The sequence below is a fragment of the Chlorocebus sabaeus genome, chromosome 10 (assembly GCF_047675955.1).
Source record: "Chlorocebus sabaeus isolate Y175 chromosome 10, mChlSab1.0.hap1, whole genome shotgun sequence".
Lineage (NCBI taxonomy): Eukaryota > Metazoa > Chordata > Mammalia > Primates > Cercopithecidae > Chlorocebus > Chlorocebus sabaeus.
In genome coordinates this window covers 11,377,301-11,405,143 of record NC_132913.1, presented here as the reverse complement: position 1 = coordinate 11,405,143, position 27,843 = coordinate 11,377,301, and the positions used below count along the sequence as shown (strand labels likewise).

Genomic DNA, 27,843 nt, shown 5'->3' with positions numbered 1-27,843 from the left:
AAGCAGAGCTTGAATGTTGTTGAGGTTGTGGGAGAGGAAATTCTTGCATAGTGTGGGGGTTTCATTCATGTGACCTACTCCATTCAGACTTATAACATTTGCTCAAAATCAATCAGTGAGAATAATTAGAACATTTTATGTTAAGAATTTAGGCCGGGCGCGGTGGCTCAAGCCTGTAATCCCAGCACTTTGGGAGGCCGAGACGGGCGGATCACGAGGTCAGGAGATCGAGACCATCCTGGCTAACACGGTGAAACCCCGTCTCTACTAAAAATACAAAAAACTAGACGGGCGAGGTGGTGGGCGCCTGTAGTCCCAGCTACTCCGGAGGCTGAGGCAGGAGAATGGCGTAAACCCGGGAGGCGGAGCTTGCAGTGAGCTGAGATCCGGCCACTGCAGTCCAGCCCGGGCTACAGAGCAAGACTCCGTCTCAAAAAAAAAAAAAAAAAAAAAGAATTTAAGTTCATCAATCTTGATATCCAATCGTGTATTTTATTTTGGTTGTAATGTCAAAATCCTGATTCACATAGGTAAATAGTTACAAATTGTAACTAAAATAGCTTGTGCTGCGTGGCAGGATGTTCCTCGGACAAAAAAAAATAGCAGAAAAAGGTTTATTTTAACAACAAAAATAGTATTCAGGATGGAGTAGTTTGAAGCATAAGAAAACCAGGAGATGGCAATTAAGTAAATAGATAGGGAAGATTTTGAGAAGACCAGTGTTGAATTACTGGTTCTTAGCTTTGGTTGTACTTAAAATCACCTGGAGAGCTTTAAAAACTACCAGTTCCAGAATCCTACCTCAAAAGGTTTTGTTATAATTATTCTTCTGAGCCCTGGGAATGAGTGTTTCTTGAAAGCTCTCCAGCTGATTCTTAATGTGTAGCCAGGGCCTCCACTCAGTTAACTGATGGCCACTTTTAGAAGATCCCTTTGACCCAGAGGATATGATTTCAAAGTTTTCTCCTCTTTTCTTCTGATTATATAGGAATTATTAGGCATTCAACATTTTTTGTCAAGTGACAGTGTAAAATTTTATGCTCACATCAAATTAATCTCTGCAAAATAAGATTATTTCAGGATAGTTAATTTTAAGTCTTCATTTAAAGATGAACTGTGTTAATGTATTGTCTTTTCAGTAGTTAGAGGACTTTGTAATGTATTTTACCACTAGGAAGAACATTATGAAGACAAAATGCTTGTCTTGCATCACACCTGATGGTACCAACATATAATATGTTGATTTAGTGAATGAATAAATATATATTCTTCATCAGTTTGATCCACGTAAATTTAGTTTTAGGCAGTCAGGGCCAATGAACAAAGATGGCGAAGTGTTGAGGTTAGACATGAGCCTGGGTTGTGGTTATGAACGAAAAGGATCATGTCACCAGTGTTGTGTGCCTTTTGAGTCTCTTGGCTAGGTAAACCTTCTTAACCACACATGCTATGGAGATTTCACATCTACTTGCTTTTTAGGAATGCTGCAGATTTAGGGTGGTGTTTCTACTTAGGATTAACTCTTATTCAGATTAATGGACAGGTAGCTGGTTATGGAAAGAAAATATATTTATTTTGTGTTTATCTGGATTATTACTTTTAATTGATGATATCTGATGTTGAGAAACCAAAACAAAACAAAACCATACCCTCACACAGCTAGCTGTGACAGCCTGGCAGACTGAGGGATTATTTTGCCTTTTTTTTTTTTTTTCCAGCATTAAAAGACGCCTCAGAGAAGCTCAAACAGCTTGAGATGGAGAACAGTCCTTTGCTGTCCCCTCGATCCAACATCGATGTTAACATAAACAGCCAGGTATTCAAATTTCCCCTGCGTATACCTGTTACACATCTCCAGAGCTCCCAGAAATCTTTTCTTTCCAAAGACAGTACTTTTTTCTTTAACTGGGAAATTTGTCTGTGCTGATTTCTTATAAACCTGTTTTCTCATTTTAAAGGATGAAATCTGTAGATGTTCAGGAGGGAAGGGGGAAACTTGCACAGCAACATGAATTATAAGGTGATTGCATGATTTAAAAAAAAACCCACAGTCAAGATGACTGTTAAACCTTTTATTTTGATTCACCCAGTCTAGCTGAAGGACTTGCTGAAGCCTTTGGAAATTACAGAAGGATTGGTTTTAAAGAGGGCTCCTCTGTGGTATAAACAAGAAAGAGAATAGAATTTCTGATGCTTTAACTTCATCTATCATTCCTTTCTCTCCCCTGTCCCCTTTAAATATTTTTTGTTGTGGGGTGGGGAATACATACCAATTACACCAATCAAGCTTCAATTTATAGTTTGACTGTGATTTTCTTATTTCTATGTTAAATAACTTATAGGAAGAGCTAAAATAAATCGAATGAGATGGAATTTTATAATTAATCATATCAGCTACCAGATGGCCCCACTAAATGGAAGAGTTGATTTTAGGTAATGATCTAGAAATGCCTTTCTCTCTACATATAGACAACTGATAACATGGCCAAGATGAATTTTGTTTTTGTTTTAAAGAGGAAAGGAGAACGGCTGACTCACAGTGTTCTTCCATCCTTGGATAACTAACTGGAATTTTTTTTTTATTATACTTTAAGTTCTATGGTACATGTGCACAACGTGCAGGTTTGTTACATATGTATACACGTGCCATATTGGTGTGCTGCACCCATCAACTTGTCATTTAGATCAGGTATAACGCCTAATGCCACCCCTCCCCCCTCCCCACAATAGGCCCCGGTGTGTGATGTTCCCCTTCCCGTGTCCAAGTGATCTCATTGTTCAATTCCCACCTATGAGTGAGAACATGCAGTGTTTGGTTTTCTGTTCTTGTGATAGTTTGCTGAGAATGATGGTTTCCAGCTGCATCCATGTCCCTACAAAGGACACGAACTCATCCTATATGTGCCACATTTTCTTAATCCAGTTTGTCACTGATGGACATTTGGGTTGATTCCAAGTCTTTGCTATTGTGAATAGTGCTGCAGTAAACATAGGTGTGCATGTGTCTTTATAGCAGCATGATTTATAATCCTTTGGGTATATACCCAGTAATGAGATGGCTGGGTCATATGGTATTTCTAGTTCTAGATCCTTGAGGAATCATCACACTGTCTTCCACAATGGTTGAACTAGTTTACAATCCCACCAACAGTGTAAAAGTGTTCCTGTTTCTCCACATCCTTACATTTTGGCATGTTTTTGCAATGGCTGGTACTGGTTGTTCCTTTCCATGTTTAGTGCTTCCTTCAGGATCTCTTGTAGGGCAGGCCTGGTGGTGACAAAATCTCTAAGCATTTGCATGTCTGTAAAGGATTTTATTTCTCCTTCACTTATGAAACTTAGTTTGACTGGATATGAAATTCTGGGTTGAAAATTCTTTTCTTTAAGAATGTTGAATATTGGCCCTCACTGTCTTCTGGCTTGTAGAGTTTCTGCCGAGAGATCTGCTGTTAGTCTGATGGGCTTCCCTTTGTGGGTAACCCGACCTTTCTCTCTGGTTGCCCTTAACATTTTTTCCCTCATTTCAACTTTGGTGAATCTGACAATTATGTGTCTTGGAGTTGCTCTTCTTGAGGAGTATCTTTGTGGCGTTCTCTGTGTTTCCTGAATTGGAACGTTGGTCTGCCTTACTAGGTTGGGGAAGTTCTCCTGGATGATATCCTGCAGAGTGTTTTCCAACTTGGTTCCATTTTCCCCCTCACTTTCAGGCACACCAATCAGACGTAGATTTGATCTTTTCACATAATCCCATATTTCTTGGAAGCTTTGTTCATTTCTTTTTCCTCTTTTTTCTCTAGACTTCTCTTCTTGCTTCATTTCATTCGATCTTCAATCATTGATACTCTTTCTTCCAGTTGATCAAGTTGGTTACTGAAGCTTGTGCATTTGTCACATAATTCTCGTGTCATGGTTTTTATCTCTATCAGTTTGTTTATGGCCTTCTCTGCATTGATTATTCTAGTTATCCATTCTTCCATTCTTTTTTCAAGATTTTTAGTTTCTTTGCGCAGGGTACATAGTTCCTCCTTTAGCTCTGAGAAGTTTGATCGACCGAAGCCTTCTTCTCTCAACTCGTCAAAGTCATTCTTTGTCCAGCTTTGATCTGTTGCTGGCAAGGAGCTGCGTTCCTTTGGAGGGGGAGATGCACTCTGATTTTTTGAATTTCCAGCTTTTCTGCCCTGCTTTTTCCCCATCTTTGTGGTTTTATCTGCCTTTGGTCTTTGATAATGGTGACATACTGATGGGGTTTTCGTGTGGGCACCCTTTCTGTTTGTTAGTTTTCCTTCTAACAGTGAGGACCCTCAGCTGCAGGTCTGTTGAGTTTGCTTGAGGTCCACTCCAGACCCTGTTTGCCTGGGTATCAGCAGCGGAGGCTGCAGAAGATAGAATATTGCTGAACAGCGAGTGTTGCTGTCTGATACTTGCTCTGGAAACTTCGTTTCAGAGATGTGCCCAGCCGTGTGAGGTGTGAGGTGTTGGTCTGCACCTAGTGGGGGTATGTCTCCCAGTTAGGTTACTCAAGGGTCAGGGACGCACTTGAGCATGCAGTCTGTCCATTCTCAGATCTCAACCTCCATGCTGGGAGACCCACTGCTCTCTTCAAAGCTGTCAGACAGGATCATTTACCACTAACTGGAATTTCTTTAGAGACCAGTATAGAGTAGAAAGTGATTTTCTTCTGTCTTGCACTGTCATTATTAAAACCGTCTTTCTGGATCCAAGCCCTTTCTTCCCCTCCTTTCTTTCTAATATATGTTGTCTTAGAAATAGCTGTTGGGGCCGGGCGTGGTGGCTCAAGCCTGTAATCCCAGCACTTTGGGAGGCCGAGACGGGCGGATCACGAGGTCAGGAGTTCGAGACCATGCTGGCTAACACGGTGAAACCCCGTCTCTACTAAAAAAAAATACAAAAAACTAGCCGGGCGAGGTGGTGGGCGCCTGTAGTCCCGGCTACTCGGGAGGCTGAGGCAGGAGAATGGCGTAAAAACCCGGGAGGCGGAGCTTGCAGTGAGCTGAGATCCGGCCACTGCACTCCAGCCTGGGCGATACAGCGAAACTCCGTCTCAAAAAAAAGAAATAGCTGTTGGAAGGTGATTCAGTTTCAGAAATGCTTTCCATTTTCTTGACTTTTCAGTACTCTATCCCACTTGTCTGTTTGCTTTCATGGTGTCAGATTTTAAATATATCTCTGTAATGTAGGGGAATGCAGGGCCAGAGACAGAAGGATAAATAGAGAACTTTAGATAAAAGCTGTAGTTGAGTAATAACTAGTGGAAATTTAGTGGAAGACTGCAATGACCCTAAAGAATGAAGTCTGGTAAAACTTGGGGGTAGGGAGGAGTGGGGGGCAGGAATTGTTGGCTGTGCTCAGAGTTCATAGAAATCTATTGAACAGCTACTTATTTCTTTTGTAAAATGTCCTGCATATCTTGCTATAATGTAACTGATCCTCTGGGGCAGAGTGTCTACTACATTAGTTTTGAAGGCTTAAAAAGATGAGGAAGAGTGTGGGTTCAGGATAGGAGAGTAAAGGAGCACTTTAGGTGAAGGACAGTGTGCCATCAAGGAACATTTGGGGGATCACGTAGCTAGGAAGAATAACAATATTCAGTGAGGGTTTACTCTATGATGGACAAGAATAGAAGGAAGGAGGGAGATGGAGCAAGGTGGGTAAATATAACCCTCCAGTGATCATCCTCACTGCAGGAACACCAAATTAAATAGCTCTTCATACAAGAAAGCACCTTCATAAGAACCAGAAATCAGGTGAACCATCATAGTACCTGGTTTTAACATTATACCAAGGAAAGAGGCACTGAGGAGGGTAGGAAAGACAGTCTTGAATTGCTGATGCCACCCCTCCCCTATGGAGGAGGGTGGCACTGAGAGAGAATCTGTGCTTGGGAGAGGGAGAGCACAGTGACTATGGCACTTTGTATTGGAACTCAGTGTTGGTCTGTCAGAATGGAAAGCAACACAGGGCAGAATTTCACTGGTGCCCAGAGGCTGCATTTAGAACAATCCTAGCCAGAGAAGAATCATCCATCCCAGCAATTGGAACCTGAGTTCCAGCTAGCCCACCGCTGTGGGCAGAAGTGCTATAGGGTCCTAAATAAATTTGAAAGATAGTCTAGGCCACAGGGACTACAGTTCCTGGGCACATCCCGGTACTATGCTGAGCTCAGAGCCAGTGGACCTGGGGTACACGTGACCCAGAAAGCTACTAGCTGGAGTAGCCAAAGGAATGCTGGCATCACCCTCTCCCAGTCCCAGGCAGTGCAGTTTACTTTTTCCACTTAAGGAAAGGTGAGGGAAGAGTAAAGAAGACTTTGTCTTGTAGCTTGGATACCAGTATAGCCACAATAAAATAAAGCACCAAGCAGAGTCCTAAAGCCACCATTTCAGGCCCTAAATCCCAGTTACATTTCTAGACATACCATGGGCTGGAAGGGAACCTGCTGTCTTGAGGAAAAGGACCCAGTCCTGGCAGAATCCGTCACCTGCTGACGAAAGAACCCTTGGGTCCGTGGTTTCCAGGTAGTACTTGCCACAGGCCTTGGGCAAGACCTGGTACCATGATGGCTTCAGGTGTGACCCAGGGCATTTTCAGCTGTGGTGGCCATGGGCAGACACCTTCTGCTTGAGGAGAGGAGAGGGAAGAATAAAAAGAACTTTGTCTTGCAACTTGAGTAACAGCTCAGTCATGGTAAAATAAAGTACTGAGTAGATTCCTGCAGTTCCCAACTCCAGGCCATAGCTCCTTAGGCGGCATTTCTGAACCAGCCCTGAGCCAGAAGGGAACCTGCGGTCCCAAAGAGAAAGGCACAAGTCTGACTGGATTCACCACTTGCTGACGAAAGCAACTTTGGGCCTTGAATAACCGTCAGTGTTGACCAACAGTAGTCACCACATACCTTGGGTGAGACCCAGTATTGTACTGGCTTCGGGTCTGACTCAGCACAGTGTCAGTGGGTAGCCCCTGGGGTGCCTGTGTCATTTCTTCCCCAACTCCATGCAGCTCACTGAGAAGAGAGAGACTGTATGGGAGAAAGTGAGGGAAGAGAACAAGAGACTCTGCCAGGTAATCCAGGGAATTCTCCCGGATCTTACCCAAGACCACCAAGTCTATATCTCAACAAGTCTGCAAGAAGTCACAGCCTTACTGGGCATGGGGTTCCCCCTAATGCACGGCTGAAGTGACCAAAAACTTATATCACAATATTCAATTCCCTTTGAATAACTAGAACGCCTTCTCAAGACAGATGGGTACAAACAGCCCAGACTGCAGAGATTACAATAAATATCCAACTCTTTAATGCCCAGACATCAACAAGCATCCAAGATCATCCAGGAAAACATGACCTCACCAAACAAACTAAATAAGGCACCAGTGACCAATCCCAGATTGACAGAGAGAGATATGTGACCTTTCAGGCAGATAATTCAAATAGCTGTTTTGAGGAAACTCAGTGAAATTCAAGATAAAACAGAAAAGGAATGCAGAATCCTATCAGATACATTTAACAAAGAGATTGAAATAATTTTTAAAAATCAGCAGGAATCCTAGAGCTGAAAAATTCAATTGATGTAGTGAAGAATGCATCAGAATCTCTCAACCACAGGATTGATCAAGCAGAAGAAAGAATTAGTGAGCTTGAAGACAGGCTGTTTGAAAATATAGTCAGAGGAGACAAAATAACAAAAAAAGTGAAACATTCCTAGAAAATCTAGAATATAGCTTCAGAAGGACAAATCGAAGAGTTACTGGCCTTAAAGAGGAGGTAAAGAGATGCAATAGAAAGTTTATTCATAGGGATAATAACAGAGAACTTCCCAAACCTAGAGAAAGATATCAATATTCAAGTACAAGGAGGATATAGAATGTCAAGCAGATGTAACCCAAATAGGACTACCTCAAGATACTGAATAATCAAACTCCCAAATGTCAATGTTAAATAAAGGATCCTAAAAACTGCAAGATAAAAGAAACAAAGAACATACAAGGGTGCTTCAGTACATCTGGAAGCAGACTTTTCAGCAGAAACCTTACAGGCCAGGACAGAGCGGCATGACATATTTAAAGTGAAGTAAAAATTTTTATCCTAAAAATAGTATATCTATGTTTGAAGATATTCTTCAAACATGAAGGAGAAATACTTTCCCAGACAAACAAAAGCTGAGGGATTTCACTAGACCTGTCTTATAAGAAATGCTGAAGGGAGTTCTTCAGACTGAAAGGAAAAGATGTTAATGAACAATAAGATAATCATCTGAAGGTACACAACTCACTGGTAATCGTATGTACACTAACAAATACAGAATATTGTAACACTGAAATTGTTGTGTATAAACTACTCATATCTTGAGTAGAAAGGCTAAAAGACTATCAAAAATATAACTACAACAACTTTTCTAGACATAATAAGCTATAAATAGAAACAACAAGAAGTTAAAAAGTAGGGGGTGGGTGCGGTTTGAAGTTAAAGTATAGAGTTTTTATTTTCTCTTTGCTTGTTAATTTTTTTTTTTTTTTTGCTATCAGTGTTGTCATCAGTTTAAAATAACATGTTACAAGATGATATTTGCAAGCCTCAGGGTAACCTCAAATCAAAAAGCCTACAACAGATGCACAAAGAAATAAAAAGCAAGAAATTTAAACATACCACCAGAGAAAAGCACCCTTCACAAAAAGGCAGGCAGGCAAGAAGGAAGAGAAGACCACAAAACAAGCAGAAAACAGGTAACAAAATGGCAGTAGTAAATCCTTACTTATCAATAATAATATTGAATGTAAATGAACTAAACTCTCCAATCAAAACACAGAGTGGCTAAATGGATTTAAAAAATAAATAAATAAATAAATAAAAGCCCCAGCGATCAGCTGCCTACAAGATGCACATTTTACCTATAAAGACACCTAAAGACTGAAAATAAAGGGATGGAAAAAGATATTCCATGCAAATGAAAACCAAAAAAGAACAGGTTATTTATATTAAATTGATTTTGAGACAAAAACCATAAAAAGAGAGACAAGGACATTATATATTGATAAATGGTCAATTCAGCAAAAGGATATATAACATTATAAATAATATATGCACCTAAACTGGAGCACCCAGATATATAGAGCAAATATTATGAGAGCTACAGAGAGATACACCTCAATACAACTGTAGCTGGAGAATTCACCGCACATTCAGCAAAGGATAGATAATCCAGAAAAATTAACTCAAAAATTGGATTTAATCAGTATAGATCAGTGGACCTAATAGAACATTTTATCTAGTGGCAGCAGAATATACATTCTTGTCCTCAGCACACAGATTATTCTCAAGGATAGACCATATGTTAGGTCACAAAACAAGTCTTGAACATTCAAAAAAACTGAAATCATTTCCAGTATCTTCTCTAGCCACATGGAATAAACCTAGAAATCAATAACAGAGAAACTTTGGAAACTATACAAACACATGGAAATCAAACAGTATGCTTCCAAATGACCAGTGGGTCAATGAAGAAGTAAGGAAATTTTTTAATTTCTTGAAACAAATGAAAATGGAAACAAAACATACTAAAATCTATGGAATACAGCAAAAGCAGTACTGAAGGAAGTTTATAGCAATAAGGGCCTATATCACAAAAGTAGAACAACTTCAGATAAACAGCCTACTGATGCATCTTAAGGAACTAGAAAAGCAAGAGCAAACTAAATCCAAAATTAATAGAAGAAAAATAATAAAGATCAGAGCAGAAATAAATGAAATTGAAATGAAGAAAATACAAAAGATCCATGAAACAAAAATTTGTTTTGTGAAAAGATAAAATGGACAAACCTTTGGCCAGATTGAGAGAGAAAGAAGACTCAATTAAATAAAATTGTAGATGAAAAAGGAGACTTAGAACTGATACTGCAAAAATTGAAGGATCATTAGAGATTAGTATGAGCAACTATATGCCAATAAATTGGAAAACATTGAAGAAATGGATGAATTCCTAGATACATGCAGCCTACCAGGACTGATCCAAGAAGAAATCCAAAACCTGAATTGAGCAGTAACAAGTAACAAGATCGAAGCTGTAATAAAAAGACTTCCAGCAAAGAAAAGCCCAGGACCTGATGGCTTCACTGCTGAATTTTACCAAATATTTAAAGAAGAACTAATACCTGTCCTACTCAAACTGTTCCAAAAAATAGAGGAAAGAATATTTCCAAATTCATTTTATGAGATCAGTATTACTCTGATAACAAAACCAGACAAAGATACCTCAAAAAAGGAAAACTACAGACCAGTATCTCTAATGCATATTGATACAAAAATCTTCAATAAAATACTAGCAAACTGAATTCAACAACATATTAAAAAGATAAGTCATCATGTCCAAGTGGGATTTATCCCAGGATGTAATAAGAATGGGTTAGCATGTGTAAATCAATCAAGGTGATACCTTACATCAGCAGAATGAAGGACAAAAACCGTATGATCATTTCAATTGATGCCGAAAAAGCATTTGATAAAGTTCAATATCCCTTTGTGACTAAAAAAAAAAAAAACTCTAAAAAAACTGGGTATAGATGGAATATACCTCAACACACTAAAAGTCATGTTATGACAGACCCACAGCTAGTGTCATACCTGAAAGCCTCCTTTAAGATCTGGAAAAAGGCAGGGATGCCCACTTTCACCGCTGTTATTCAGTGTAGTACTGGAAGACCTAGCTAGAGCAATCAGACAAGAGAATCAAATAAAGGGCATCTAAATTGGAAAGGAAGAATTCAGATTATCATCAGATGATATTATTTTATATTTGGAAAAACCTAAAGAAAAGGAAAAACAGAACTGATAAATTCAGTAAAGTTGCAGGATACAGATCAACATACAAAAATCAGTAGCATTTCTATATGCCAACAGCAAACAAACTGAAGAAAAAATCAGGAAAGTAATCCCATTTACAATAGCCACAAATATAAGGAAATACCTAAGAATAAAAATAATCAAAGAAGTGAAAGATTTCTACAATGAAAACTATAAAATAACAGTATGAGATATCAAAGAGGACACAAAATTTGAAAGATATTCCATGTTCGTGAAATAGAAGAGTCAGTATTGATAAATGTCCATACTTCCCAAAGCAGTTTGCCAATTCAATTTAATCCCTATCAAAATACCAATGATATTCTTCACAGAAGTAGAAAAAAAATTCTAAAATTTATATGGAACCCCAAAACACTCAAAATAGCCAAAGCCGTCCTGAGAAAAAAGAAAAAACTGGAGAACTCATAGTACTGACTTCAAATTATACTACAGAGCTATAGTTACCAAAACTCAAGGTATTAGCATAAAAACAGACACATAGACCGATGTAACAGAATACAGAAGCCAGAAATAAATCCATACATCTGTAGTGAACTTACTTTTGACAAAAGTGCCAAGAACATACACTGGAGAAAGGACAGTCTCCTTCAATAAATGGTGCTAGGAAAACTGGATTTCCATATGCAGAAGAATGAAACTTGACTTCTATCTCTGGCCATATACAAAAATCAAATCAAAACGGATTAAAGACTTAAATCTAAGACCTCAAACTATGAAACTACTAAAAGAAAATATTGGAGAAACTCTCCAAAACATTGGTCTATGCAAAGATTTCTTGAATAATATCCCAAAAGCATAGGCAACCAAAGCAAAAATAGACAAATGAGATCACATCAAGTTAAAAAATTCCTGCACAGCAAAGGAAACCATCAACAAAGTGAAGAGATGACCCGCAGAATGGTAGAAAATATCTGCAAGTTACCCATCTAACAATGGACTAATAACCAGAATATATAAGGAGCTCAGACAACTCAATAGGAAAAAAAATCTAATAATCTGATTTTAAAATGGGCAAAAAATCTGAATAGACATTTCTCAAAAGAAGACATACAAATGGCAAACAAGTTTATGAGAAGGTGCTCAACATCACTGATCATCAGAGAAATGCTAATCAAAACTACAGTGTGATATCATCTCACCCCAGTTATAATGGCTTTTATCCAAAAGACAGGCAATAATGAAGGCTGACGAGGATATGGAGAGAAAGGAACGCTTGTACACTGTTGGTGGGAATGTAAATTAGTACAGCAAGTACAGAGTGCCTCAAAAACCCAAAAATGGAACTATCATATGATCTAGCAGTCCCACTGCTGGATGTATGCCCAAAAGAAAGGAAATCAGTATATCGAAGAGATATCTGCACTCCCATGTTTATTGCAGCACTGTTCACAACAGCCAAAATTTGGAATCAACCTAAGTATCTATCAGCAGATGAATGGATGAAGAAAATCTGGTACATACACACAATGAAGTACTATTCGGCCATAAAAAAGAATGAGATCCTATCATTTGCAACAACCTGGATGGAACTGGAGGATATTATGTTAAGAGAAGCCAGGCACAGAAAGACAAACTTTGTATGTTCTCACTCATTTGTGGGAGCCAAAAACAAAGAATTAAACTTGTGGAGACAGAGAGTAGATTGATGGTTACCAGATGGGAAGGGTAATATGGAGAGTGGAGGGGGAAGTGGTTATGGTTAATGGGCACAAAAGTATAGTTAGAGTGATAGAATGGATAAGATCTAGCATGGATAAGATCTAGCATTTGATAGCGTAACAGGGTGACTACAGTCAATAACTTAATGTACATTTAAAAATAAGTAAAAGAGTATAATTGGAATGTTTGTACACAAAGAAATGATAAATGTTTCAGGTGATGGATACTCCATTTACCCTGATGTGATTGTTACACATTGCATACCTGTATCTACATATCTTATGTCCCCATAAATATATACAAGTACTATGTACCCATAAAAATTTTAAAAAAATAAGATTTTTTTAAAGAATAGAAGGAAGAATTCAGTATTGTACTACTAATAAAGGACATCTGACTACCTTGCCTTAACTGTAGTCAACTTGAGTAGAGGTTGAGCCCCCTGATCTGAAAATTTAAAATTCAAAATGACCCAGAATCTAATACATTTTGAGCACTGATGTGATGCTTAAAGGACATGCTCATTGGAGCATTTTTTATTTTGGATTTTCATATTAGGAATGTTTAACCAGTAAGTGTAAGGCATATATCCCAAAATCTGAAAAAATACAAAATCTGAAATACTTTTAGTTCCAAGCACTTTGGAAAAGGGATGCACAACCTGTATTGTGAAAAAACTGATTCATGTTTTCGTAATTTGATGCATTTTTAATAAAGGTTGATTTTGCTACCTCTACTCTCAACAGTTGTTGTTTGCTTAAGGAATGCAAATTAATCTTAACGTCAGCCTGACTAAAGTAATTTTAGGAAGAAAACCTACCGAAAATAAAATACATCATTCTAAAGTAAAGCATGATGTGTTCGTTGACTTGCCCTAAGAACTGAGAATGTCTTAGCCAGCAACCTTAAGATTACTGAAGACTCAGACTAGCACTACTGACAGCAAAGTTGACAGTGTTACAAGAGCCCATAGTAGAGGGATCACATCCGGCCTGCATTATGCAGGATTTATACAGTCATCTGACATGCCTTATGTAGTGTTGGTTCAGTTCTAAAAATGTGTTTATCGTCTACTTTTTGTAAGATAAAATAATAAATACTGTGTGGAATTCACAGACGAATGACAAGTTCTTGGCCCTCAGGAAACTTCAGCCCTGTCTAAATCCCACAGAAGTTAATATTGCAAATGGCCATCTCTAGTGACCACTTTCTTTCCCAGGTGTCTTATGCTAATTGAATTTTCAGATAACAGCTGGGAAGTACAGTTTTTGAAAGACAAAATCAGGATCCATGAAGACTTGGATAGATTGGAATGACAGACTGGGTTTAAGAACATAGACTTTGACAAATCATCGTAAGTATAGGGCTAGGGTAGGGGACTAGAATATTACAGCAATATGTATTTTAAAAGTAAGAGCATGTAAATGAAGTATGAATCAGGTGCAAAAGAGCTATATTGTATTAACTCAAAGGGTTCAAAAGGGGAGGTTCAACTGTTTTTTTCCATTTCTGGATAGCACTCTAAAAATGATATAGAAAAGTGGCAGTTTGAGAAGAGAAGGATCTGTATGGTGAAGGGTCTTGAAACTGAGTTACAACTTGGGAGTACTAGCTAGATGATTGCCACCCAGAAATCTCAGGAGGGAGCCTGTTAACCATCTTTAGATATATGGAGAGCTATTATGTGAAAGAGGAATTAATGTGACTTGCTTTTTAATGGCCTCAGAGAAGAGTTAAGGTCAGTGAATATGTTAGAGGTAAGTGTTTCCTAACAGTCATCTGACCAAGGAAGTAGCACGTTCTCCAGTGTGTGATGTTTCTTAGGCTAAGACTAAAAATTACCCACCTCTTGAAATATTTCGGTGGTTGGATGGACTGTTGTTCCTTCCAACTTTGAGATGCCATGATTCTAGTTGTCAAGATTCTTCTTTCTTCATCCCTCCTCCTCTCTGCAACTTAGTCTCTCTGCTTTCTCTTCAAATGCAAAAAAGTAAAAATATACGTATATAATTTACCATCTTTACCATTTTTAAGTGTATCATTCAGTGGTAATAAATACATTTATATTATTTATTTGTCTCCTTCATTATCCCCTTCCAGACTTTGGTTTTCTCTTGACCTATGTCTTTGAAATCCTTTAGGATTTATGCCATATCAGGATCTATAGATTTTTCGATTACTTTCCTGTCCTTAATTACCTGAGGCAATCCAGAATGTTCTTTATCTTCAAATTTTATTTCGGGAATCAGTTTTTCTTGTTCTTTGATGAGCAGTAGTTTTTTTGTTTTGGTTTTGGTTTGGTTTTGAGACGGAGTCTCGCTCTGTCACCCAGGCTGGAGTGCAGTGGCCGGATCTCAGCTCACTGCAAGCTCCGCCTCCCAGGTTTATGCCATTCTCCTGCCTCAGCCTCCCGAGTAGCTGGGACTACAGGCGCCCGCCACCTTGCCCGGCTAGTTTTTTGTATTTTTTAGTAGAGACGGGGTTTCACCGTGTTAGCCAGGATGGTCTTGATCTCCTGACCTCGTGATCCGCCCGTCTTGGCCTCCCAAAGTGCTGGGATTACAGGCTTGAGCCACCACGCCTGGCCAGTAATTTGTTTTAAAAGCATAAAGGAACAGAATCTCAACTGCACTCAGCGAGGACAGTGGGTACAATTAAGGCATATGTGACCTTTAGCAACTAGTATTTTTGAGCTAAAAGATGAAAAGTAGGGCATGAAGACTGTTCTCTTGAGCAGAGGTTGGCAGATTATTTCGGTAAAGAACCAGATAGTAAATATTTTAGTCTTTGAGAACCTCGTAGTCTCTTTCACAGCTACTTAGCTCTGCCAGTTGTAGCATGAAAGCAGCACAGAGGAATGAATATGGCTGAACTCCAGTAAACTGTGTTTATGCAACAGGTGGTTGGCCAGATTTGCCCTTTGGGTTAGAGTTTGCTACAATTTTAGGTTAGGCCCTACAGAGGCTGTTCCCTTTAAATCCGGAGCTCTTCACAGATAGATGATTGCAAGAGTTGCTTATGCCTGAAATAAGATATGACTGCTTAAGACACATGATTTCCTGATTGAAGATGAGCTTTCATCAGTCTGTTTCCTATTTCCATATAACTATAATGCATCACAGTTGATTACAGTATATTTTTAAAATATCTAGGAAGAAGTGGTGAAGTTGACTGAGAAATGCCTTAATAATGTCATTGAGAACCCAGGACTGAATGCCATGAGAGTTTCTCCTGACTTCAAGAGTAACATTTTGAAGGCTCAAGTAGAAGCAGTGCATAAGGTAAGCTGCCTTTGGTAGACAGCCCTGGTGAAGTGAAAAGAGTGTGGAATGTAGAGAGTTGCCTTCCCCAACTCTAAATTCTAATCAAGCTAGTTTAAGGGCGCAGTCAGGGGGTGAAAAAATAAGAGTAAAGATGCTCAGGGGGATATGAAGGCTAAAAAAGCCAAATCTGTATAGAAGTGAGCCTTCAATTTTTGCCACTTTGATAGCCAGAAAGCCTTGTGATTTTTAAAGGCTTATTTCAGTATTAAATCTATGATTCTAGATCTGTCTTTATCCATCCACTATTCCCCACAACCCATCTACCCTCAGTTTGGCAATATGTTTATGTAATTAGCAAAAAGAGTGAGGTACAAGCTGAAGAGTTGGCTGTGACTTGGTGAAGGATGGAGTGAGTAGGGACCAGCTCCCGTGAGGGATGCAGCAGCCTTGCTCTCAAAATCAACTTTTGCTTGGCTCTCCGTGACTTTCAAACTTACATTCTGTCCTAAAACCAGGACAGAAGCCTGCCTCACTAAGTCAGTTGTCAACTAGGATTTCAAATTCACCTGTTATTGAGAAGATGCACTTTACCCATCCTGTCCTCAGGTACAAGCCTTGAAGAGACCTGAGTGGACTTTAGGAATATTGTTCATGTTCTTTATCCATTTTCTCCCCAGAATATAAATATAAAACATCTACATATAAAATAAATATAAAATATAATAGTATTGACTCTAGAACCTTTTTTCTATTCCACCACTTACTAGCTTTGTGACTTGGGCAAGTTAGTTAATTTCTGTGAACCTCAGTTTAATTTTTTATAAAATAGGATAATGGTAGTACCTACCTTAAGGTGGGTTGTAAAGGTGAAATAAGATAATTAAAGGACATGGAATAGTGCCTGGCACATAATGAGCATTTAGAAAGTGTTGACCCTCGATAGTTATAGTAGTGGTAATAGTAATAGTTATCATTTGCTGTGGTCTGAATGGTTGCATCACCCCTTAAAATTTTGTATGTTGAAACCTAATCCCCAAAGCCATGGTATTAACACATGGGGCCTTTGGCAGAGCCCCCAAGAGTGGGCTTAGTGCTCTTATAAAAGAGGCTGGAGGGAACTTGTTTAACCCTTCAGTCATGTGAGGATGCAGTGAGAAGGCGCCATCTGTGAGGAATGGACCCTCACCAGACACTAAATCTGCCAGTGCCATAATCTTTGGTTTCTCAGCCTCCTAAACTGCAAGGAATAAATATTTGTTATTTATAGGCCACCCAGATTATGGTGTTTTGTTAGAGCAGCTTGAATGGACTAAGAAATCATTACCTTACATTTCAGTTATCATTTTGGATCTTTCTTAACTTGAAGAGAGAAATAACATGAGTTGCCTAAAGTAAAGGGATTTGATTTTACAGTGAAAAGACCTTCTCATGAGAGAAATCCAGGACCAAATACCTTCACTGTGAAATCTACTAAACATTTATAGAAGAAATATTAGCAGTTCTACACAAAGTTCTTCAAAAAGAGGAAGGAACACTTCCCAGTTCATTTTATGAGACTAGTGTCACCCCAATAGCAAAACCAGAAAAAAAAATGACAAGAAACCACAGACCAGTACTCCTCATGAACATTAACTTAAAAGTTCTTAACAAAATATACTCAACAGTTTATAAGTAGCATCATACATCATGACCAAGTATGGTTTATCTTGGGGAAAATGTTGGTTTATCATTCAAAACCCAAGATAGTTCACCATATTAAAAAATACATAAAATTGTCTCAATTCACATAGAAAAGGCATTTCACAAAATTCAACACCTGTTCATGATAAAAACTCTCAGCAAACTAGCAAGAGAATACAACTCCTTCAGCTTGATAAAGAGCATTTAAGAACAAAATCTACATCATAATTAATGATGAAAGGCATGTCCACTGAAATAGCTAAAATTAAACACTGACCATCCCTGTGGTGGTGATGATGGAGCTCCTGCGGTGCACATACGTTGCTGGTAAGAACATAAAATGGTATAAACGCTTTAAAAGAGTTTGGCAATGCATTAAACATACACATATCATCTAACCCAGCAATTACATTCTTAGATATTTGTCCAAGAGAAATCAAAACTCAGGTTAACACAGATGTTAGTACATGAATGTTCCTAGCAACTTTATACGAAATAGCTAAAAACTGGAAAAAATCCAAATGCTCATCGAAAACAGATAATTGTGATGTATCTATACAATGAAATGTCTCTCTGAATAAAAAGGAATGAATTAGTGACTTATACAACATGAGTGAATCTCAAAGACATCTCCATGCTGCTCTAAAGCAGCAGATGCAAAGGATAGGTACTGTGATTCCAATTATGTGAAACTGTATAAAGTATAGATCATCGTTTACCTCGAATAAGGGTTTTTTTTCATGGGATTATGTGGGAAGCCTCAAGGGAATATTGAGGTGGGGAGTAGGGGAGATAGTGGAAATGCTATGTTGGTTAAACATTTGTATGCCATTAAAAAAAAAATTATTGAACTGTACTTTTTTTAAAAAAAAATGGGTGCATTATTGATGCCAGGTGTGGTGGCTTATGCCTGTAATCCCACCACTTTGGGAGACCACACAGGTGGATCACTTGACATCAGGAGTTCGAGACCAGCCTGACCAACATGGTGAAACCCTGTCTCTACTAAAAGTAAAAAAATTAGCCAGATGTGGTGGTGCACACGTGTAATCCCAGCTACTCGGGAGGCTGAGGCAGGAGAATCATTTGAACCTGGGAGGCAGAGGTTGCAGTGAGCCAAGATTACACCACTGCACTCCAGCCTGGGGGACAGAGTAAGACTCTATCTCTAAAAAAATAAAAAATGGGTGCATTATTGAGAACCATCTAGCAAGATCATATGAATTTGTATACAAAATAAAAAATGAATCTTTGATTATTAATTTAGGTATGGGGTAGGCTTGTACTAGGTGCACTGCCGATATTTCCATAGATAAGGTATGATTACCTCTAATTTTAACTGAAGCAAACTGAAGTTTCTATTTTTACCAGAAAGAAATGTAAATTTCTTGTTACTTTAGTATCCTCAACAAAGATTTACTTTTCTTTAATATTTCATTTTCTTAGGTTACAAAAGAAGATAGCTTATTAAGTCATAAAAATGCCAATGTTCAGGATGCTGCCACAAACAGGTACAGTTCTGGATAGACTGAATTAAATTGATGTTCTTATCTACCTTTGTTGTCTTTTTTTTCTTCTCAGTCTGTCACCACATGGTTTCAGGATGTCTGTCTGAAAGATAGCTTGAATTCACTCTGTTGTATCCGTTACAGACCACTTAGTACCTAGTTGTATATTTGAAGATGTTCCTGATTAGTCTCCCAACGTTCCCATTTATCTTCAACTGATTCAAACCAACAGAGCAGAAACCATCTTAAAGATATGTATAATCTTTTCAGTCACCTGGTAGTGTGTATTATTCTCTTACAGTAAACTTTGGTGTCATCCTGTTATCACAACGGCCTTGTTTTTATCAACTGACTTGCCATGGGTTCTCACAGTAGCTGAGTAACTTTCTTTGCTACTCCCTCCAAGTCTCTTCTGCCCTTCTTCTCTTTAATGAGTATTTTGCCATTTATTTGTCTTGTTAGTTAGGCTTTTATTCCATGCTTTATGGCAATTGATTTTCTTCACCACTGTGAATCTAATGTTCTATGCTTGATGTTAAAAAATGTTGATCAAATAAATGCTGTTTCTTTTTTATTATTCAAAACATATTCAGTCAAGGGTTTTATGATTAATCATACTCAGTTCCAGATACCGTAATCAACATAGCACTGCACATAGCATGCATAGTATATAGCACTTTATATAATAGTTAGTACTCAACGAAAGTACTAATTGGTGATCAGGGTAAAGCTAGAATTAAAACTTGACCTTGTAACTAATTCTAATCACCAGGCACAGTGTCTCAGACCTGTAATCCCAGCACTTTCAGATGTCAAGGCTGGAGGATCACTTGAGGCCAGCAGTTTGAGACTGGCCTGGGCAACATAGTGAGACCCTGTTTCTACAATTAAAAATAAAAAATTAGCTGAGCATGGTGATCCCTGCTGTAGTCCTAGCGACTCAGGAGACCTAAGAGGGACAATTTCATGAGCGCAGGAGTTTGAGGCTGCAGTGAGCTGTGATCGCACCACTGCACTTCATTCTGAGTGACAGAGTGAGACCTTTTTTTAAAAAACAACAACAACAACAAAAGGCTAGGCATAGTGGCTCACGCCTGTAATCCCAACACTTTGGGAGGCTGAGGCGGCTGGACCACCTGAGGTCAGGAGTTCGAGACCAGCCTGACCAATATGGTGAAACCCCGTCTCTACTAAAAATACAGAAATTAGCTGGGCATAGTGTAATCCCAGCTACTGGGGAGGCCAAGATGGGAGAATCGCTTGAACCCAGGAGGTGGAGGTTGCAGTGAGCCGAGATCGTGCCACTGCACTCCAGTGTGGGCAACAGAGCGAGACTCTGTCTCAGAAAAAAAAAAAAAGTAAAGAAAATTCTCATAACAACTGTTCATACTAACATTTCTAGGACTATTGTTATTATTGAAGTTTTTCAGAATAACCTTGTCAAAATTTTTTGTTTGCCAGGAGAAGGGTAATGGGGACAGGACTGCCCCGTATTCATCAGAAGTTTCATTGAGCTCTTGAAGCTGGAAAGAGCCTAAAACATACTCCAACTTTCTTCCAGATTTATATTTCTAAATGGCTGTTCATATTTTGAATAACCTATTTTTCCCCTAGGATTTCAAATGCATCCTTTGAAATATGCTAGGTTCTTATATAAATATGGGTCTATTTCAGGATGTTTTCCTTCTCTGTTAATCTATTTTTCCCCATGCCATACTACACTGTTTTGTTTGACTGTACCTCCTTTTAAAAAATGCAGTATTTCAGGCATACAGACACTATGGAGAAGTATATAATTCATACCTGTTTACCAAATATCCAGCTATGTCACATCTTAACGTTTTACCATAGTAGATTTAGATTATTTTTCTTTCATTTTTTACTGACATAATTCACATACCACAAAATTCATTCTTTAAAAATACACAACTCAGTAATTTTACAAAATTGTGCAATTATTACCACTATAATAAATTCTAGAACATTGAGAATGTTCTAGAAACTCCTTACCCTTTCCAGACCTTAGGTAAGGTAGAAACCTGCATACTCACTCGGATGAGTATTATAGTGAGTATGAAGGTTTCTAGCTTACCTAAGGTCTGGAAACACCATTAGCAGTCACCCCACATTCTGCTTCTTCCCCAGCACCTGGCAACCAGTAATCTACTTTCTGTCTCTGTGGATTTACCTACTCTGGACAGTTTATGTCAAGGGAATTATACAATACGTGTCCTTTTGTGCCTGACTTCTTACATTCAATGCAATATTTTCCAGGTTTGTCCATATTGTAGCATATATTGGTACTTTATCCCTCCATATGTCTAAATAATATTCCATCATATAGATATACCACATTTATTCATATATCAGTTGGACATTTGAGTTGTTTCCACTCTTTGGCTATTATGAATAAAGCTAGAAATGAATATTTGCATACAAATTTTTTTTGTAGATATACTTTCAGTTCTCCTTAGTATATACCTAGGAGTAACACCATTTCTCCTCAGTCATATGGTAACTCTATATTTAACTTTCTTAAGAACTGCCAAATGTCTTCCAAAATGGCTGTAACATTTTTCATTCTTACCAGCAATTATGAGGATTCCAACTTCTCCATGTCATTGACGATGCTTATTACTCTTCTTGTTTATCATACTCATCCTAGTGAGCATGAAGTGCGTCTCATTGTGGTTTGATTTGCAAATGCCTAAGGACTAATGATGTGGAACATCCTTTCGTGTATATATGTCTTCTTTGGAGAAATGTCTATTAAGATCATTTATTTTTGTAGTAACAACTTCATTGATAAATTTGATTCAAATAACACATGATTTATCCATTTAAAGTGTGCAGTTCAGTAGTTTTTAGTACATTTAGTACAGATACATGCAACCGCCACCAGTAACAAATTTCAGAATATTTTCACCACCTCAAAAAGAAATCCCCTACTCTTTAATTGTAACTCCATCTACCCTGCACTGCCTTTCCCCTAATCCTGAAGAAGCACTCTTCTACTTTCTGTCTCTATAGATTTACCTATATGGACATTTCATATAAATGATATTCTGTAATATGAGGTCTTTTGTGTCTGGCTTTCACTTAGCATAATGTTTCCAGGGTCATCCATACTGTACTATTATGTATCAGGACTTTATTTCCTGTTATGGCTGTATAATGTTTCATCGTATGGATATACCACATTTTGTTTATTTATTCATCTGTTGATAGACATTTAGATTGTTTCCACCTTTTGGCTGTTATGAATATTGCAGCTATGAATAGTCATGTACAATTTTTTGTTTGAACAGTTTTTCAGTTACACATCTAGAGTAGAATTCCTGAGTCATGTGGTAATTCTATTTTTAATCTTTAAGGAACTGCCAAACTGTTTTCTACAACCACTGCACATTTTCTGTTCCTCCCAGTAATGAGTGAGGGTTTTTATTTCTTTACACTCTCATGGTATTTCACTGTACTTTTTTTTTTTTTTTTGAGACAGGGTCTTGCTCTGTCACCCAGGTTGGCGTGCAGTGGCATGAGCACAACTCACTGCAGCCTCAAACTTAGGCTCAAATGATCCTCCCACCTCAGCTTTCTTAGTAGCAGGGCCTACAGGCACACGCCACCATGCTTGGCTAAGTTTGTTTTTATTTTTAGGAGAGAAAAGGTGTCACTATGTTGCCCAGGCTGGTCTTTGAACTCCTGAGCTCAAGCGATCCTCCCATCCCAGCCTTCCAAAGTGCTGGAATTACAGGTGGTAGCCACCGCACCCAGCCTTAGTGTACTTTTGATTTGCATTTCTCTAATGATTAAGAATGTTGGGGATCTTTTTTATACTTTATGTTCTAGGGTACATGTGCACAAAGTGCAGGTTTGTTACATATGTATACATGTGCCATGTTGGTGTGCTGCACCCATTAACTCATCATTTACATTAGGTATATCTCCTAATGCTATCCCTCCCCCCTCCCTCCACCCCACAACAGGCCCCAGTGTGTGATGTTCCCCTTCCTGTGTCCAAGTGATCTCATTTGTTCAATTCCCACCTATGAGTGAGAACATGCAGTGTTTGGTTTTCTGTTCTTGCGATAGTTTGCTGAGAAGAAGGTTTCCAGCTGCATCCATGTTCCTACAAAGGACATGAACTCATCCTTTTTTATGGCTGCATAGTATTCCCTGGTGTATATGTGCCACATTTGGACACCAAATGTCCAAATGATGGACATTTGGGTTGGTTCCAAGTCTTTGCTATTGTGAGTAGTGCCACAATAAACATACATGTGCATGTGTCTTTATAGCAGAATGGTTTATAATCCTTTGGGTATATACCCAGTAATGGATGGCTGGGTCAAATGGTACTTCTAGAACCTTGAGGAATTGCCACACTGTCTTCCACAATGGTTGACCTAGTTTACACTCCCACCAACAGTGTAAAAGTGTTTCTGTTTCTCCACATCCTCCCCAGTACGTATTGTTTCCTAACTTTTTAATGATCACCATTCTAACTGGTGTGAGATGGTATCTCATTGTGGTTTTGATTTGCATTTCTCTGATAGCCAGTGATGATGAGCATTTTTTCAGGTGTCTGTTGGCTGTGTGAATGTCTTCTTTTGAGAAGTGTCTGTTCATTTCCTTTGCCCACTTTTTGATGGGGTTGTTTTTTTCTTGCACATTTGTTTGAGTTCTTTGTAGGTTCTGGATATTTGCCCTTTGTCAGATGAGTAGATTGCAAAAATTTTCTCCCATTCTGTAGGTTGCCTGTTCACTCTGATGGTAGTTTCTTTTGCTGTGCAGAAGCTCTTTAGTTTAATTAGATCCCATTTGTCGATTTTGGCTTTTGTTGCCATTGCTTTTGGTGTTTTAGACATGAAGTCCTTGCCCATGCCTATGTCCTGAGTATTGCCTAGGTTTTCTTCAAGGGTTTTTATGGTTTTAGGTCTAACATTTAAGTCTCTAATCCATCTTGAATGAATTTTTGTATAAGGTGTAAGGAAGGGATTCAGTTTCAGCTTTCTACTTATGGCTAGCCAGTTTTCCCAGCACCATTTGTTAATAGGGAATCCTTTCCCCCTTTCTTGTTTTTGTCAGGTTTATCAAAGATGAGATGGTTGTAGATGTGTGGTATTATTTCTGAGGACTCTGTTCTGTTCCATTGGTCTATATCTCTGTTTTGGTACCAGTACCATGCTGTTTTGGTTACTGTAGCCTTGTAGTATAGAAAAAATTGACACCCTAATATCACAATTAAAAGAACTAGAGAAGCAAGAGCAATCACATTCAAAAGCTAGCAGAAGGCAAGAAATAACTAAGATCAGAGCAGAACTGAAGGAGATAGTGACACAAAAAAGTCCTTCAAAAAGTCAGTGAATCCAGGAGCTGGTTTTTTGAAAAGATCAACAAAATTGACCACTAGCAAGACTAATAAAGAAGAAAAGAGAGAAGAATCAAATAGATGGAATAAAAAATGATAAAGGGGATATCACCACTGACCCCAAAGAAATACAGACTACCATCAGAGAATACTATAAACACCTCTACGCAAATAAACTAGAAAACCTAGAGGAAATGGATAAATTCCTGGACACATACACTCCCCCAAGACTAAACCAGGAAGAAGTTGAATCCCTGAATAGACCAATAGCAGGCTCTGAACTTGAGGCAATAATAGCCCACCAACCAAAAAAAGTCCAGGACCAGACAGATTCACAGCTGAATTCTACCAGAAATATAAGGAGGAGCTGGTACCATTCCTTCTGAAACTATTCCAATCAACAGAAAAAGAGGGAATCCTTCCTAACTCGTTTTATGAGGCCAACATCATCCTGATATCAAGGCCTGGCAGAGACACCACAAAAAAAGAGAATTTTAGACCAATATCCCTGATGAACATTGATGCAAAAATCCTCAATAAAATACTGGCAAACCGAATCCAGCAGCACATCAAAAAGCTTACCCACCACGATCAAGTTGGCTTCATCCCTGGGATGCAAGGCTGGTTCAACATACACAAATCAATAAACGTATTCCAGCATATAAACAGAACCAAAGACAAAAACCACACAATTATCTCAATAGATGCAGAAAAGGCCTTTGACAAAATTCAGCAGCCCTTCATGCTGAAAACTCTCAATAAATTTGGTATTGATGGAACGTATCTCAAAATAATAAGAGCTATTTATGACAAACCCACAGCCAATATCATACTGAATGGGCAAAAACTGGAAGCATTCCCCTTAAAAACTGGCACAACAGGGATGTCCTCTCTCACCACTCCTATTCAACATAGTGCTGGAAGTTCTGGCCAGGGCAATCAAGCAAGAGAAAGAAATAAAGGGTATTCAATTAGGAAAAGAAGAAGTCAAATTGTCCCTGTTTGCAGATGACATGATTGTATATTTAGAAAACCCCATCGTCTCAGCCCAAAATCATCTTGAGCTGATAAGCAACTTCAGCAAAGTCTCAGGATACAAAATCAATGTGCAAAAATCACAAGCATTCTTATACACCAGTAACAGACAGAGAGCCATATCATGAATGAACTCCCATTCACAATTGCTTCAAAGAGAATAAAATACCTAGGAATCCAACTTTCAAGGGATGTGAAGGACCTCTTCCAGGAGAAGTACAAACCACTGCTCAATGAAATAAAAAGAGGACAAACAGGCCGGGCGCGGTGGCTCAAGCCTGTAATCTCAGCACCTTGGGAGGCCGAGACAGGCGGATCATGAGGTCAGGAGATCGAGACCATCCTCGCTAACATGGTGAAACCCCGTCTCTACTAAAAAAAAAAAGTACAAAAAACTAGCCGGGCGAGGTGGCGGGCGCCTGTAGTCCCAGCTACTCGGGAGGCTGAGGCAGGAGAATGGCGTAAACCCGGGAGGTGGAGCTTGCAGTGAGCTGAGATCTGGCCACTGCACTCCAGCCTGGGCAACAGAGTGAGACTCCGTCTCAAAAAAAAAAAAAAGAGGACAAACAAATGGAAGAACATTCCATGCTCATGGATAGGAAGAATCAATATTGTGAAAATGGCCATATTGCCCAAGGTAATTTATAGATTCAATGCCATCCCCATTAAGCTACCAATCACTTTCTTCACAGAGTTGGAAAAAATTACTTTAAAGTTCATATGGAACCAAAAAAGAGCCCACATGGCCAAGACAGTCCTAAGTCAAAAGAACAAAGCTGGAGGCATCACGCTACCTGACTTCAAACTATGTTGGGGATCTTTTCATGTGTTTATTGGCCATTCGTATAACTTATTTGGAGAAATGTCTATTCAAGTCCTTTGCCCATTTTTTAATTTTATCTTTATTTTGTTACTTTTTAGAGACATTATTGCTTAATCACCCAGGCTGGAATGCAGTGGCATGATCATAGGTCACTGTAACCTTGAACTCCTGGGCTTAAGCGATCTTCCTGTCTCAGCCTTCTGAGTAGCTAGGATTACAGGCACGCACCACCATGCCCAGCTAATTTTTAAAAATGTATTTTTTTTAGAGATATGGTCTCACTAAGTTATCTAGACTGGTCTCAAGCTCCTAGCCTCAGGCAATCCTCTTACCTTGGCCCTGCAAAGTGCTGGGATTATAGGTTTGACCTATTGTGCCTGCCCACCCCATTTCTTTTTTTTTTTTTTTTTTCGAATCCCATGATAGATTACCCATTTTTAAATTGGGTTTATTTTATTGTTGAGTTGTAGGAGTCCTTGATTGAATATCAATTCCTGATACTAGACTCTTACCAGATATATGATTTCGAAATATTTTCTCCCATTCTGTGGATTGTCTTTTCACTTTCTTAGTGATGCTTTTTGATGGATAAAAATTATTTGTTTTGATGAAGTTGAATTTATCTACTTTTCTTAGGTTGCTTCTGCTTTTGGTGTTTTATATAAGCAACCATTGCCAAATTCAAGATCATAATGATGTACTCCTATATATATATATTTATTTAACAGTTGCATAGCTTTGGATAGAACTTGCAGTATAGGAAACTTATATTTAGATCTTCCATCTATTTTCAGTTAATTTTTTTAGCTGGGCATGGTGGCTCATGCCTATAATCCAGGCTGAGGTGGGAGTATTGTTTGAGCCCAGGAGTTCGAGACCAGCCTGGGCAACATAGCAAGACCCCGCCTCTACAATTTTTTTTTTTAACTAGCCAAGCATGGTGGTGCATACTTGTAGTTCTAGCTACTTGGGAGGACTGCTTGAGCCAGGAGGTTGAGGATGCAGTGAGTTGCATTCATGCCACTGTACTCCAGCCTGGGTGACAGAGCAAGACCCTGTCTCAAAAAAAAAAAAAAAAAAAGAAAAAGAAAAGAAAAATTGTATATGCTGTGAGGTAGGGGTCCAATTTCATTCTTTTGGTTGTGGATAAATGGGTGTCTCTATCCTAGATCTTGGCAGTCCTATCAATCAGTTGGTCATTTCCTTCTGGTCCTGGGCTCTGAGTTCTATTCCATTGATCTATATGTCTGTCCTTATGCCAGTGCCATGCTGTTTTGATTACTGTAGCTTTGTAGTAAGTTTTGAATTAGGATGTGTGAGTCTTTCAACTTTGTTTTTTTTTTCCCCAAGATTCTTTTGACAATTAAGGATCTCTTGCCATTTTGTATAAATTTTAGAATCAGCTTTTCCCTTTATGCAAAACAGGCTGCTGGGATTTTAATAGGCATTGCATTGAACCTATAGATTGCTTTGGTTAGTACTGTAACTTTAACAGTATTAAGTCTTCAGATACATGATGTAGGATGTCTTTCCATTTATTTAGGTGTTCTTTAATTTCAGTGGTGTTTTGTAGTTTTCAGTGTACAAGTCTTTTGCCTCCTTGGTTAAATTGTTTCCTAGGTATTTACATA

The 27,843-nt window shown here is 38.6% G+C and overlaps 1 protein-coding gene and 1 long non-coding RNA gene across 5 annotated transcripts in view; one reads left to right on the top strand and one right to left on the bottom strand.

The window, feature by feature from the left end:
* EPB41L5 (erythrocyte membrane protein band 4.1 like 5) overlaps positions 1 to 27,843 on the top strand; it is a 166,418-nt gene that overhangs the window by 113,680 nt on the left and 24,895 nt on the right. For all 3 annotated transcript variants that reach the window (XM_007964704.3, XM_007964703.3, XM_007964701.3), the window contains exons 18-20: positions 1,719 to 1,816; positions 15,685 to 15,813; positions 18,922 to 18,986. In XM_007964704.3, coding sequence (XP_007962895.3) covers positions 1,719 to 1,816; positions 15,685 to 15,813; positions 18,922 to 18,986 — 292 coding nt within the window. The remainder of the gene's footprint in view (positions 1 to 1,718; positions 1,817 to 15,684; positions 15,814 to 18,921; positions 18,987 to 27,843) is intronic.
* The window catches only part of LOC103216919 (uncharacterized), a 46,061-nt gene that overhangs the window by 1,616 nt on the left and 16,602 nt on the right, over positions 1 to 27,843 (bottom strand). Inside the window, exons 4-5 of one of the 2 annotated variants that reach the window (XR_012094164.1) lie at positions 19,031 to 19,086; positions 14,379 to 14,506 (exon numbers count right to left, since the gene is read on the bottom strand). This is a non-coding gene — a long non-coding RNA (uncharacterized lncRNA). The remainder of the gene's footprint in view (positions 1 to 14,378; positions 14,507 to 19,030; positions 19,087 to 27,843) is intronic. The other variant, XR_012094163.1, reaches the window with a different exon arrangement.